Source organism: Staurois parvus, unplaced genomic scaffold (genome assembly GCF_062004578.1).
Source record: "Staurois parvus isolate SC_StPar_1 unplaced genomic scaffold, SC_StPar_1.0 ptg001201l, whole genome shotgun sequence".
In the NCBI taxonomy this organism is placed as follows: domain Eukaryota; kingdom Metazoa; phylum Chordata; class Amphibia; order Anura; family Ranidae; genus Staurois; species Staurois parvus.
The window spans coordinates 91,583-104,991 of NW_028318997.1; the positions used below are offsets into that span (position 1 = coordinate 91,583).

Consider the following 13,409-nt stretch of genomic DNA (forward strand, 5'->3'; position numbering starts at 1 on the left):
GTCTCCCACTTCCTTGTTCACCTTCAGAACTTCTCCAGAGCCTCTCTCATCCTCTGAAAATTCAGATATCTTCTATTCTGATCACCTTTAGATGATCCCTGAAAACTCATCTCTTCAGGGAAGCCTATCCCATTTTCACCTAACCACTGGATTTTAAAAGTAGCTTAAAAGAAAAACAAACATGTCATATTTACCTGCTCTGTGCAATGGTTTTGCACAGAGCAACCACAATCCTCCCCTTCTCAGGTCCCCCACTGGCACTCCTGGCTCTTCCACCCTTATTGCCCCATAGCAAGCCGCTTGCTATGGGGGCACTCATCTGGGTTCGCTCCTCAGCCACGCTCTGTCTTTTCACACACAGAGCAGGTCTCGGCCCCTCTCCCTGTTTCTAAGCCTATGAGGAGTGAGAGTCCCGGGAGAGCCACTGCTCTCATGCACAAGGCTCGATCAAGATGGGGCTCAGGCAAGTATAATGGGGGTCTGGGGGAAGGGGGAGCTTCATACAGAAGGGTTTTTACCTTAATGCCACTTGAATTTTTCCATCAGCTCATCTCTCTCACGGTTATTACATTTTGTACAACTTGCCCCTCTCTATTAGACTGGAAGCTCTCATGAGCACGGCCCTCTTAATTGAATTGTATTGTAAACGTACTATCTTTGATACTTTCACTTTTGCTTCCAACTACCTCCATATACAGATCACTCGACCTTACAATTTATCTCACCTAGAGATTTGTGCGCTTGGATTTTTCCCTGTAGTATCCTTTTTCAGATCTCATGCATTTTCCATATTTACCTACAGGTACAGTATATGGGATTCTGGGACATCCTATTCCAAAACCATGGACATTAATATGGAGTTGCTCCTCCTCCTACGCAACCTATGAGGCTACAACAGCCTCCACTCTTCTGGGAAAGGTAATTCTGAAAATTATGGAGGTGGTTTGTGGGAATTTGTGCCCATTTGTGAGGTCAGGTACTGATGTTGGATAAGTAGAAGTGACTCAGAACCTTTCAGTAGGGTTGAGGTCAGGACTCTGAAGGCCAAAGATTCAGTAGGGTTGAGGTCAGGACTCTGGGAAGGCCAAAGATTCAGTAGGGTTGAGGCCAGGACTATGGGAAGGCCAAAGATTCAGTAGGGTTGAGGCCAGGAATCTGTGAAGGCCAAAGATTCAGTAGGGTTGAGGTCAGGACTCTGTGAAGGCCAAAGATTCAGTAGGGTTGAGGTCAGGACTCTGTGAAGGCCAAAGATTCAGTAGGGTTGAGGTCAGGACTCTGCGAAGGCCAAAGATTCAGTAGGGTTGAGGTCAGGACTCTGTGAAGGCCAAAGATTCAGTAGGGTTGAGGTCAGGACTCTGCGAAGGCCAAAGATTCAGTAGGGTTGAGGTCAGGACTCTGTGAAGGCCAAAGATTCAGTAGGGTTGAGGTCAGGACTCTGCGAAGGCCAAAGATTCAGTAGGGTTGAGGTCAGGACTCTGTGAAGGCCAAAGATTCAGTAGGGTTGAGGTCAGGACTCTGTGAAGGCCAAAGATTCAGTAGGGTTGAGGTCAGGACTCTGCGAAGGCCATTCAAGTTCCTCCACACCAATCTCATCAAACCATATCTTTATGGAGCTGGCTTTGTACACACGGGCACAGTCATGCTAGAGCCTGTAAAGGGTCTTCCCCGAACTGTTGCCACAAGGTTGAAGAACACAATTGTGTACAATGTCTTTGTATGTAGAAGTACTACCTGTTCCCTTCACTGGAAGCACATGAACTCCACAATTTGGAGGGGTTGTGCACATAGCTTTGGCCATATAGTGTATGAATATTGCATCTTTGTTTTACAAATACTATTGCATGCATGACAAAGGATTTCCAGAGCACTATGGGTTATCTTAGCAGACAGCACATATAGTAGCATCATACCCTGAGGCACTGCATTGTCTGATTGGAACTTCCAACTAAACAGCCTGATATTAGTTATTTCTGAGTCACCCCTGTGAATCATTAAGGAGGTGCTGCAGTCTTATGTTTGAAAATTAAGTCAGCAGCTACAAAACCTGTTAGTAATATAGTAAAATTGGGATCCACTGCAAAAGAAAATTTAAAGAAATGTATTGTTTTAACCAACTCAACCAAAATTAAGGGTGGTCTCCTCAGGACCAAGGCAATAATTGCAAAAAGAAGGAGCCTGTGGGTAGAGAACCCACAAGAAATGTAATTGTATTTGACGTGAGTAGGTGACTATTATTGCTGATATGACATTTAAGGCTGCGTTTTTTTTCTGGTTAAATCTGGAAGTGATGTTTTTGTCTCTATATAAGTACTCCATATCATGGCCGCAGCATCCTGAAGAAGCTCGTGACCCGTGGGTGAAACGTGTTGACGTCACAGCGTCGTGACGCCCACCATCCAGGCTCCTCCTCGCGGCTTTGTGATCCAGCCGCGCCAAGCCGGACACACCATCACAATTCTTACAGACCCATATCCTCATGGAATACAATTGGGCATGTAATGCCATCAGCATCACACAGTGGGTGGACACTGACTGAACCCTGTGATGAGCTCTGAAAAGGTGAGCTATGCACATTTGGACTAGGCTACTATTATATTTGGGAACTTCCCATATGGAAGAAAAACATTTGAAATATATTTTTAAAATATTCTTTCCAAATATATTGCCATATATTTGAAATGCTACAATTTTGGCCGTATTCTATATACTGTATTTCAATATATATATATATATATATATATTTTTTTTTTTTTTTTTTTGTGTGTGTGTGTGTGTGTGTGTGTGTTAAAAAAATATGAAGAATATATTTAAAAAAATATATATTTTTAAAAATGTATATTTTTTAAATCTATTCTTTAGATTAACATATAAAAAAGTAATTTTAACATATATTTTTACATATGTTTGTTAATGCATTCCAGAAATGTAGATCTGTATTTTTAAAAATATTTTTCATATATTTTGTAATATAAACGCATTTCAACATGCAATGTATGTGTGTGTGTGTGTGTGTGTGTGTGTGTGTGTGTGTGTGTGTGTGTGTATATGTATGTATGTATATATATATATATATATATATATATATATATATATATATATATATATATATCATTTTTTTTTTTTTAAATTGAAAATTGTAGCATTTCAAATATGTGGCAATATATTTGAGAAGAGTATTTTTAAAATAAATTTCAAATATATTTTTCTTCCATATGGGTTACAAGGAAAATTAATGTGATTGGTTAAACCCACAAGTGCTTTTTTTTTCACCACTACTAGTCTTTTATATTTGCTTTTGAAATGTACAACACAACAATTTAGAAAGTGGATGAAAGGCTCAGCACTGGGAAACACGTTTTGATAGATAAATAATGCATTCTATATACAACTACATACATTATAGACTATATAAGACCAAAGTGAGCGACAACTGAGGAGGTAATAAAAACGCATTTCAACATGCTACAATTTTGGCCGTATTCAAAAATATAATATATTATATTAATATAATATTATAATATAAAAAAATATATATATATATTTATATATATATTTTTTTGTTTTTTTAAATATATTATATTAATAACAATATATTATAATATTTTTGAATACGGCCAAAATTGTACCATTACAAATATATGTCAATATATTTGGGAAGAATATTTTTAAAATATATTTTTCTTCCATATGGGTTCCCTTGATGTTGATTGCTCTGTTGAGCTTTATTCACCCATTGTCCCTATTTGGTCTGCCTGTATGCAGTGAAGGGCTATGGCCCAATGCCTATGCTCACCCACAATCCGGGTCTTTAACCACTTCCAGTCCGGACACTTTCCCCCCCTTCCAGTCCGGACACTTTCCCCCCCTTCCAGTCCGGACACTTTCCCCCCCTTCCAGTCCGGACACTTTCACCCCTTCCAGTCCAGACACTTTCACCCCTTCCAGTCCAGACACTTTCACCCCCTTCCTGTCCAGGCCAATTTTCAGCTTTCAGCATTATCACACTTTGAATGACAATTGCGCGGTCATGCAACACTGTACCCATATGAATTTTTTTAGCTTTTTTTGAGACAGATAAAGCTTTATTTTAGTGGTATTTATTCACCCCTGGGATTTTTTTTTTTTTTTGCTATTTAAATGAAAAAGTCCAAAAATTTTGAAAAAAAGTGTTTTTTTTTTAAGTTTTGCAAATAAATAATATTTCATCATAAATCTTGGCCAAAATTTATTCCGTTATCTTTTTAGTAAAAAAACAAAACACAAATTAGTTTATAACCAAAAATCATAATTTCAAAACATTTTTTGTTTACTTTTTTTTATATTATTTGTTTTTTTTTTTGTTTTTTTTACATACTGTCACCCTAGCAGTACAGTCTCACGATGGTGACACTGTACTACTTGCTTTTACAGCAATCATTTCTCCTTCTCTCTAGCTGCATTCTTACAGCCATTGAGTACTACTGAGTGAGCTGTGATTGGTCACAGCTTGTACCATGTGACCTCTGTGATCATTCATAGATTTCACACGTAGTAAGCAATGATGTCACAAGTGACATCTTGCTTACTACTCTGCATATGATCACTGATTGGCCAATCAGTGATCACATGATCGGGACCTCACACAGAGGTCCTGTCCGACGATCAGTTTTCCACTGTGTCCGGAGGACACAGCGGGCACCGGATCGCGATGCTGCGCGCTCTGAGGGAGCGCGCACAACTAGAAAATGCGGGTGCCGTTTATGAACGGCAACCCGCCCCTAGAGTGACACCGTCCTGCCGTTTAAAAACAGTAGGCGGACAGCAAGTGGTTAATCCCTGACTGCTGCTTTTTTGGTCAATCCCACTGCCTTGTGATCCACTGTGTGACACCAGTCTGCCACCCATTACAGCACTACTGTGACATTCATCATTATTTGAATGCATATGGGGGCCATTCCCCTCAGGAACATATGGGTCAGCATTTATTGCACTACATCGTTTATAGGATACATAGACTGCCCTCATGGTCACAGACGTCGACATTAGGCACCATATTGGCCATAATTGATGGACTATCACCTTTTATATGTTCATCATTCCTTCCATGTGGTAATCGGTCTTTACCTTTGATCGATCTAGCTTTATTAGCCTATTATAAGGCCTCATAAGCCCGTATACAATCTTTGCTATCTGCAATTTCATATTTGTGTGTCCTGCGTGAGTGGAGAGTTTGCCTCTATGCCGGGGTGGGTGTTTTTATCACACAGCAACGTTGTCATTTTTGTTTTACTGTGCAGGGTGGACAAGTATTTGTATTTTTGATACTTGGTATATATTTTGCTAATAAACAATTGTTTATAAGCCGCAGGTTTGTTCTCTGGTGGACCGCTTTTCTTGTGGGTTCTCTACCCAAAGGCTCCTTCTTTTTGCTACAAAAACTGTAGCTGCTATTTACATAGTTAGTCTGGCTGAAAAAAAGACAAAAGTCCATCCAGTTCAACCATTAAAAAAAAAATTTATAATCCTACACCCACAGTTGATCCAGAGGAAGGTAAAAAAAACCCAGCAAAGCACGATCCAATTTGCTCCTGCATGGGAAAACAATTCCTTCCTGATCCCCCGAGAGGCAATCGGATATTCCCTGGATCAACTTTCCCTATAAATGTTACTATCCAGTTATATTCTGTGTATCTAAGAAAGAATCCAGGACTTTTTTTGAAGCAATCCACGGAGCTGGCCAGAACCAACTGCTGACTTTTAATAAACAGACACTCAACTATCTAGGGATCCAGAGCTGCCCTCACCTGAGTCAGTTTCTTCACCGGCATTTTAACTATGGGCAGCTGGCTTTGACGTCTTGCGGGATCCGATCTGAACTATCAGAATGGACACACACAGAGTGCTAGGGGGTACCTGTGAAAGCCAGATACTCACAACCCCCCCCCCCAAAAAAAATAATAAAATCCAAATGTGGAGGAGTAGGAAGAGCAGAACGTCCCCTTTTGATATTAAAGGCAATTTTTTAAAAAGAATAACAAACATGTTATACATACCTGCTCTGTGTGATGGTTTTGCACAGAGCAGTCCCGATCCTCCTCTGCTTGGGTCCCCTGCCTGTGCTTCTGGCCCCTCCATTCTGCCTAGTGCCCCCAGTACGAATAGCTTGCTATGGGGGCACTAAAGCAGGTTCGCTCCCATCTCTTTTCTCATTGGCTCACTGGCTGTGATTGTGGCTCCCGCTGCTGTCTTAGCAAATTAGGAAGGAGAGTCCCCAGGGAGCTGAGGCTCTCATGCACATTGCTGGATCGCGATGGGACTAAAGGGGGCTGCTGCACACAGAAGGTTTTCTAACCCTGAGCCCTTACAACCAAATTAAATTTCAGCTTCAGCTATTGTGGTCTATTAACAACTGTTTATTTTAACAGGCTGTAAAGAGATGGGGGAAAATGAGAACAGGAGTAGGAGAACTTCACCTACTGGTTAAAAAAAAAAATCCCAAATATTAAAATACCATATATCATAATTGCCTGACTTAATATAAAACAAATACATTTCCTTTTTAAATATATAGCACAATTTTTTTATATTTTATATTTATATTATATTTCTGCTATATGTAGAATATGATATAATTGAGCATTGACAGCACTTGTTTTAGAGCTGCATTTAGACTATATAGAGGGAGTGCAAAATTTTCATTGTTCCTTTTTATTGCGTTTTGTATGATGTGTATAATAAATAAAGGAAGTACCATATGTACTGTACAACAATACTGTCCTTTTCATTTCTTTGAAACAGGAGAACTTGCTACTACTGACCAGCCTGATTTTATCTTTCATCTTCCTAGAGTGAAATCATATAATAAAAAATATAGTTGTGCCTCAAAAATCCAGACTACAAGATACAGTATATATTTTTTTTTTTATATATGATGGAATTACAAAAGCGGTGTGGCACATAGATATAGCCAACGTATTACAAATTTCCTATTTTCCGACGACCCCAGTACTGCCAGGTGGAAGTGCTAACCACAAGCACTTCCACCTGGCAGTACTGGGGTCGTCGGTTCAAATCCCAACCACAGCACCATCTGCCTGGAATTTGCATGTTCTCCCTGTGCCTGCGTGGGCTTCCTCTGGGCACGCCGGTTTCCTCCAACAGTTCAAAGACATGCTGGTAGGGGAATTGGCTCCTGTCTAAATTGTCCCTAGTATGTGTATGTATGAATGTGAGTTAGGGACCTTAGATTGTACGCTCCTTGAGGGTTAGGGACTGATGTGAATGTACTATATATATGTAAAGTGCTGCATAAATTGATGGCGCTATGTAAGTACCTGAAATATATATATTTTTTTTTATTTCCTTACCTTGAAGGTCTGGCCTTCCTGGGCTCTTTTACCATCCCAGGCCCAGCCCCTTTTCGTGAAATAATTGACTGTGGCGAACTCAATAAGTGCGGAGAAGACAAAAGTATAGCACACCGCCATAAACCAATCCATTGCTGTAGCGTAGGCAACCTTGGGCAGCGAGTTCCGTGCGCTGATGCTCAGTGTCGTCATGGTCAGAACAGTAGTGACTCCTAAGGTAAAGAGAAAAGCTGTCATACAAGCATGTTGCATAAAGTCACCGCACTCACAGATGAGATCTATACATTTTAGAAATAAATACTTGTCGCCTCTGTAAAAAAAACAAAGGATACCTTGTAAAAATAGAATTTCAGTACTTACCTCTCCAGGAGGCTGAGGTCTCCCATCATTTAGAGCTCCAAAAGCAACTTTCTGTGTCAATATTTTATTAAAAAGCGGATCAATACAAATCAACTGTTCGCCCCCCGCGCAGGGGTTAAAGGTCAAAGGGTGAACAAATAACAAGCGGTATAACATTTTTAGAGCACTACAGATTAGTATAATGCAGACTGAAGCCACAGTACGGCTTCAATGTCCCAGAAGCAAGTCCCGGGAGGACAAATGGTAGGTATTAATGGCATCAATCTAATATTTCACTTAAAGAAAAAAGAATTAGAAAAACTGAAGGGAAAAAAAAAACAGAAAAGGAGAAAAAGTGAAAACCAGAAACATAGAGAAAGGAGTAGTCTCCTGCAGGCCTGGGTTACAATTGAAATTTAAGGAGCCCCCAAGGCAAACTGGAAAAGGGTAAGGAACTCGTAGGTCCACCAAGGATGTCAAACTTTCAGAAATTAAGCATGTGAGCTACATACAACGCTGGCCATCTTTTCATGCATCATCAAGGTAGTCAGGGTAAGCTTGACCATATAGAAAGGGACAGAGGGTGACTTCCATGCTTTGGCTAGGACCCGTTTGGCGGCTATGGATACGTAGTTGGCCAGTTTCTGTTGGCGAACATACAACCCCACAATCGGGCAATGTACCAAGGCTGATTTTGCATCTTTCGGGATGGGAATATGGAAGATAGAGTATAAAAGGCCAAATACTGTGAACCAAAACCCCTTTGAGACGTGGGCATGACCACCAGGTATGAAGCAGATCACCTCACATTCCGCGGAATCATCTGCAAAAGCAACTTTCAAGTCTACCAGATAGCATGTTCTCTGCTAGGCACTGTGGTTCTAAAGGACCCTTTAAAGTGGACTTTGCATTAAAACGCAAGGCCCACTTAACTAGAAGACCCCCTGCCCCATGCTAAATAAATAAAACTGAATAAAATTGAAAATAACCTACCTTATACCCCGGATTCTAGACGGGTCATCTAGGTGAGCTTGACTTCACTACCAGGATCTTGGGAAAGCCGAGGGTTCCAAATCATGCAAGGACACATCCTTGTATAGTTATGGAATGGCTTTCCTAGAACCCCGAGAAAAGGTCCAGTGACCTCACATAACCTTGACTTTTTCTGCGTTTTTTTTTTCTTTTTTCTTATTAACCACTTCTAGTCCGGACACTATCCCCCCCCCCTTCCAGTCCGGTCGCTTTTGCCCCCTTCCAGTCCGGACACTTTCACCCCCTTCCAGTCCAGGCCAATTTTCAGCTTTCAGCGCCATCACACTTTGAATGACAATTGCGCAGTCATGCAACACTGTACCCATATGAATTTTTTAGCTTTTTTTGAGACAGATAAAACTTTATTTAGGTGGTATTTATTCACCACTGGGATTTTTATTTTTTTTGCTATATAAATGAGAAAGTCCAAAAAAACAAAAAACAAAAAGGGGTTTTCTTATAAAATTTAGCAAATAAATCATCTTTCTTCATAAATCTTGGCCAAAATGTATTCATCTATCTTTTTAGTAAAAAAATTTTGAAAAAAAGTGTTTCTTATAAAATTTAGCAAATAAATCATCTTTCTTCATAAATCTTTTCCAAAATGTATTCATCTATCTTTTTAGTATAAAATTTTGAAAAAAGGTTTTTCTTATAAAATTTAGCAAATAAATCATCTTTCTTCATAAATCTTGGCCAAAATGTATTCATCTATATTTTTAGTAAAAAATTAAATTTAAAAAAAAGGGGTTTTCTTATAAAATTTTGCAAAAAAATCATGTTTCTTCATAAATCTTGGTGTCAGGGATCTCCTCGATCCCTGCCGCGATGGTCCCGGCGCAGGCGCACTGCTCCGCCCTGTACACGGGCACTAGGTCCGGGCCGGCCGCGGCGTTCGAGTTCGCGCATGCGCAGTAGAAGCCGCGGCCGCCCGCTGGGCACCAATGGCAGCGCAGGGCGGGATATTTAAAGGTCCCTGAGCTGTCATTTCGTTGCCTTCTGGTCTTACCTGCTTCCTGTGATTCTGTACCTGTGCCTAGTAAGTTTATTGACCCGGATTGTTTCTTGACCTGCTGCTTTCTCCTGCCCAGACCCTTGCTTGCCTGACCTCTCTCCCTGGATGCCCCTCATTAGATCTGACCTCCTGTTGCTGACCTGGCGTGTGACCCGACGATTCTCTGCCTGCCCCCTTGTACCCTACCGTCCTCTACGTTACCGACTCGGCCTGTCTGACTACGCACTTGCTCAGCCATCCATCCATCCATCCATCCCATCGGGGTCACCCGACCTCCTCACATCTGGTTCAATATTGAGTTGGCCCCGCCCTTTGCAGCTATAACAGCTTCACCTCTTCTGGGAAGGCCGTCCACAAGGTTTAGGAGGGTGTCTATGGGAAGGTTGGACCATTCTTCCAGAAGCACATTTGTCAGGTCAGGCACTGATGTCGGGGGAGGAGGCCTGGCTCGCAGTCTCCACTCTAATTCATCCCAAAGGTGTTCTATGGGGTTGAGGTCAGGACTCTGTGCAGGACAGTCAAGTTCCTCCACCCCAAACTGGCTCCTCCATGTCTTTATGGACCTTGCTTTGTGCACTGTTGCGCAGTCATGTTGGAACAGGACGGGGCCATACCCAAACTCTTCCCACAAAGTTGGCAGCATGAAATTGTCCAAAATGTCGCCTTAAGAGTTCCCTTCACTGGAACTAGGAGGCCAAGCCCAACCCCTGAAAAACAACCCCACACCATAATCCCCCTCCACCAAATGTTACATTTGACACAATGTCAGGCAAGTACCGTTCTCCTGGCCACCACCAAACCCAGACACATCCATCGGATTGCCAGACAGAGAAGTGTGATTGGTCGCTCCAGAGAGCACGTCTCCTCTGCTCTAGAGTCCAGTGGCGGCGTGCTTTACACCACTGCATCCGATGCTTTGCATTGCACTTGGTGATGGAAGGCTTGGATGCAGCTGCTCGGCCATGGAAAACCATTCCATGAAGCTCTCTACGCACTGTTGTTGGGCTCATCTGAAGGCCACACCAAGTTTGGAGGTCTTTAGCTATTGGCTCTGCAGACAGTTGGTGACTTCTGCACACTGTGCGCTTCAGCATGCGCTGACCCCGCTCTGTCATGTGACGTGGCCTACCACTTGGTGGCTGAGTTGCTGTTATTCCCAGTGGCTTCCACTTTGTTATAATCCCACTAACAGTTGAGCGTGGAATATTTAGTAGCCAGGAAATGTCATGGATGGACTTATTGCACAGGTGACCACCTATCACGGGACCACGCTTGGAGTCCCTGAGCTCCTGAGAGCGACCCATTCTTTCACTAATGTTTGTAGAAGCAGTCTGCATGCCTAGGGGCTTGATGGTGTACATCTATGGCCATGGAGGGGATTGGAACACCTGAATCACATGATGTGGAGGGCGGGGCCAATACTTTTGGCAATGTAGTGTATCTGAAAAGGGTAAGTATGCACCGTAAAATTACAACACAGAATAACCACACAGGTTATGGTGAGAAGATACCAAAGGAATCAAAAATCTCTCCAAGTGAGTAAGGCCGTCCATCAGGTGGGAGGAAAGAAAATGATCCCCCCCATTTACACAGTTGATGGGAAAATCCCTCCCGCAGCGTTCGGCCAATGGGGAGCCTTCCCTGCAGGCAAAACACAATGATGGTTGCCAGCCATAGCCGGAGGCGTTAATTGTTTCAGAAAAACCCGTCAGGCCTGGTTGTGTACAAGGCTATCGATGGATCGACTAATGTACAACCAGGGTGTCAATGCGTGAATCGAAATTCGTCCGGTCCCTGCTGAACTGGATTTATTGTGTATAGAATATTATTCACATTTCTCATTCCTTCCCATTTCCTAAAAACTAAGATGATTTTTACTGAAAATATTGAAATATATTGAATACGGCCAAAATTGTAGTATTTCAAATATATGTCAATATATTTGGGAAGAATATTTTTAATATACATTTCAAATATATTTTTCTTCCATATTTGGAATCACGTACATATATGTGATTCTGCACAGAATGGCCGCCCAGTAGCAGTAAAGCTACATGGGCCGGTCCACAACTGGTTAATTCCCATCAGCCAAAAGGACCTCCAAACTATAGAGTGATATTATTGAGCCATTTATTCCAAACTGCATAGAGTTGTTTCAGGCTTTTTGGCCATCATCAGTGCAGTGCATGGAAACCACGACTTCCATGGAGTAGGATTTGGGACCCAAGTAGACAGTATAACCATACAGATTAAAGTGAGAGAGGACCATAGGAATGAAAAAGGGACTAACGGTATCATAAGGCCCTCAACCCTCCAAGTGTCAGGCTGCATCCCCCCCCCCCCCAGGTGACAGTCATGTTGGAACAGGAAGGGGCCGTCCCCAAACTCTTCCCACAAAGTTGGGAGCATAAAAAAGTGTCCAAAATGTCGCCTTAAAGCAGTGTTTCTCAACTCCAGTCCTCATGGACCCCCAACAGGTCATGTTTTCAGGATTTCCCTCAGATGAAACAGCTGTGGTAATTACTAAGGCAGTGAAACTGATCAAATCACCTGTGCAAAATAATGGAAATCCTGAAAACATGACCTGTTGGGGGTCCATGAGGACTGGAGTTGAGAAACACTGCCTTAAATAGTTCCTTTCACTGGAACTAGGGGGCCAATCCAAATACATCCAAAGACGGAAGGAACAAAAAGAATGATTGCATGTTTATATTTCCTGAATCATTGAACTTACCGAACACGGTCCTGGCTGGGACCGACTCCCTGTTAAGCCAGAAAGACACTTGTGACAGGATGACGGTCATTATACACGGCAGATAGGTCTGTATAACGAAGTATCCAATTTTTCTCTTCAGGTGGAAGTGAGTAGTCATGACAATATATTCACCTAGCGGAGGCAGAATAAAAAGAACTCTTTAATTAAAACATAATGAAGAGTTTCGTTTTATAAATTTTTTAAAACAACGAGTGACGATAGAGAGATAGGGGTGCAAGGCTGCTGTTAGAAACCATGGGGCCCCATACAGCCAACCTGACAGCTTCCCCCCCCCCCCCAAAAAAAAAAACAACACAGTTATAAATTAACAGTGAGTGATTGGTGCCACTCACTCATTGTGTTCATTCGGGAAAGCATCGGGTTGGTAAATGTGACATATTTACGGGACCCTTCCCCTCTCTCCATCTTACAGAATCATATTGTGTGCTTGCAGCTGTTAGTGGAAAGGAGAGGGAAGCCAGCAGCACTGTGGGGATGGGTGCACTCAGGGGGTGCAGGTGCAGCGGGGGGCAATTACTGGAACCAATCCCCTGTATGGCTCTCTCTGCAGCAGCTGAAAGCCAGCAAGAGGGAGAAGAGAAGAAGCCGGCTTTCAGCTGCTGCAGGGAGAGTCATACATCGGTTCCAGTAATTGCTCCCTGCTGTGCCGATCACCCTCCCTGTCCTCATCTGATTCACCCAGCTGCCTGGGCCCCCCTGCTGGCCTGGGCCCCATACAGGAGGACTGGTGATACCCCCTTATTCACAGCCCTGCAGGGGTGTTTTCAGGCTCCTAATAGATATGGGTGCACACATTAAAATGTTGAGGGACCGGTAAGATACCACGATGACCTCTTTGGATTATATCTAAGATTGATATGGATAGATGAACAGAAAAGTGAATAAATGATTTCATGTTTCA

At 42.4% G+C, this 13,409-nt stretch overlaps 1 protein-coding gene and 1 long non-coding RNA gene across 2 annotated transcripts in view; one reads left to right on the forward strand and one right to left on the reverse strand.

Moving 5' to 3' along the window:
• Nucleotides 1-13,409, forward strand: part of LOC149438238 (uncharacterized) — a 56,921-nt gene that overhangs the window by 40,197 nt on the left and 3,315 nt on the right. The window contains exons 2-4 of the long non-coding RNA XR_016307941.1: nucleotides 803-918; nucleotides 2,309-2,559; nucleotides 7,354-7,563. This is a non-coding gene — a long non-coding RNA (uncharacterized LOC149438238). The remainder of the gene's footprint in view (nucleotides 1-802; nucleotides 919-2,308; nucleotides 2,560-7,353; nucleotides 7,564-13,409) is intronic.
• The window catches only part of LOC149438241 (gamma-aminobutyric acid receptor subunit alpha-3-like), a 79,999-nt gene that overhangs the window by 1,515 nt on the left and 65,075 nt on the right, over nucleotides 1-13,409 (reverse strand). Inside the window, exons 9-10 of the mRNA XM_089660096.1 lie at nucleotides 12,467-12,619; nucleotides 7,347-7,558 (exon numbers count right to left, since the gene is read on the reverse strand). Coding sequence (XP_089516222.1) covers nucleotides 7,347-7,558; nucleotides 12,467-12,619 — 365 coding nt within the window. The remainder of the gene's footprint in view (nucleotides 1-7,346; nucleotides 7,559-12,466; nucleotides 12,620-13,409) is intronic.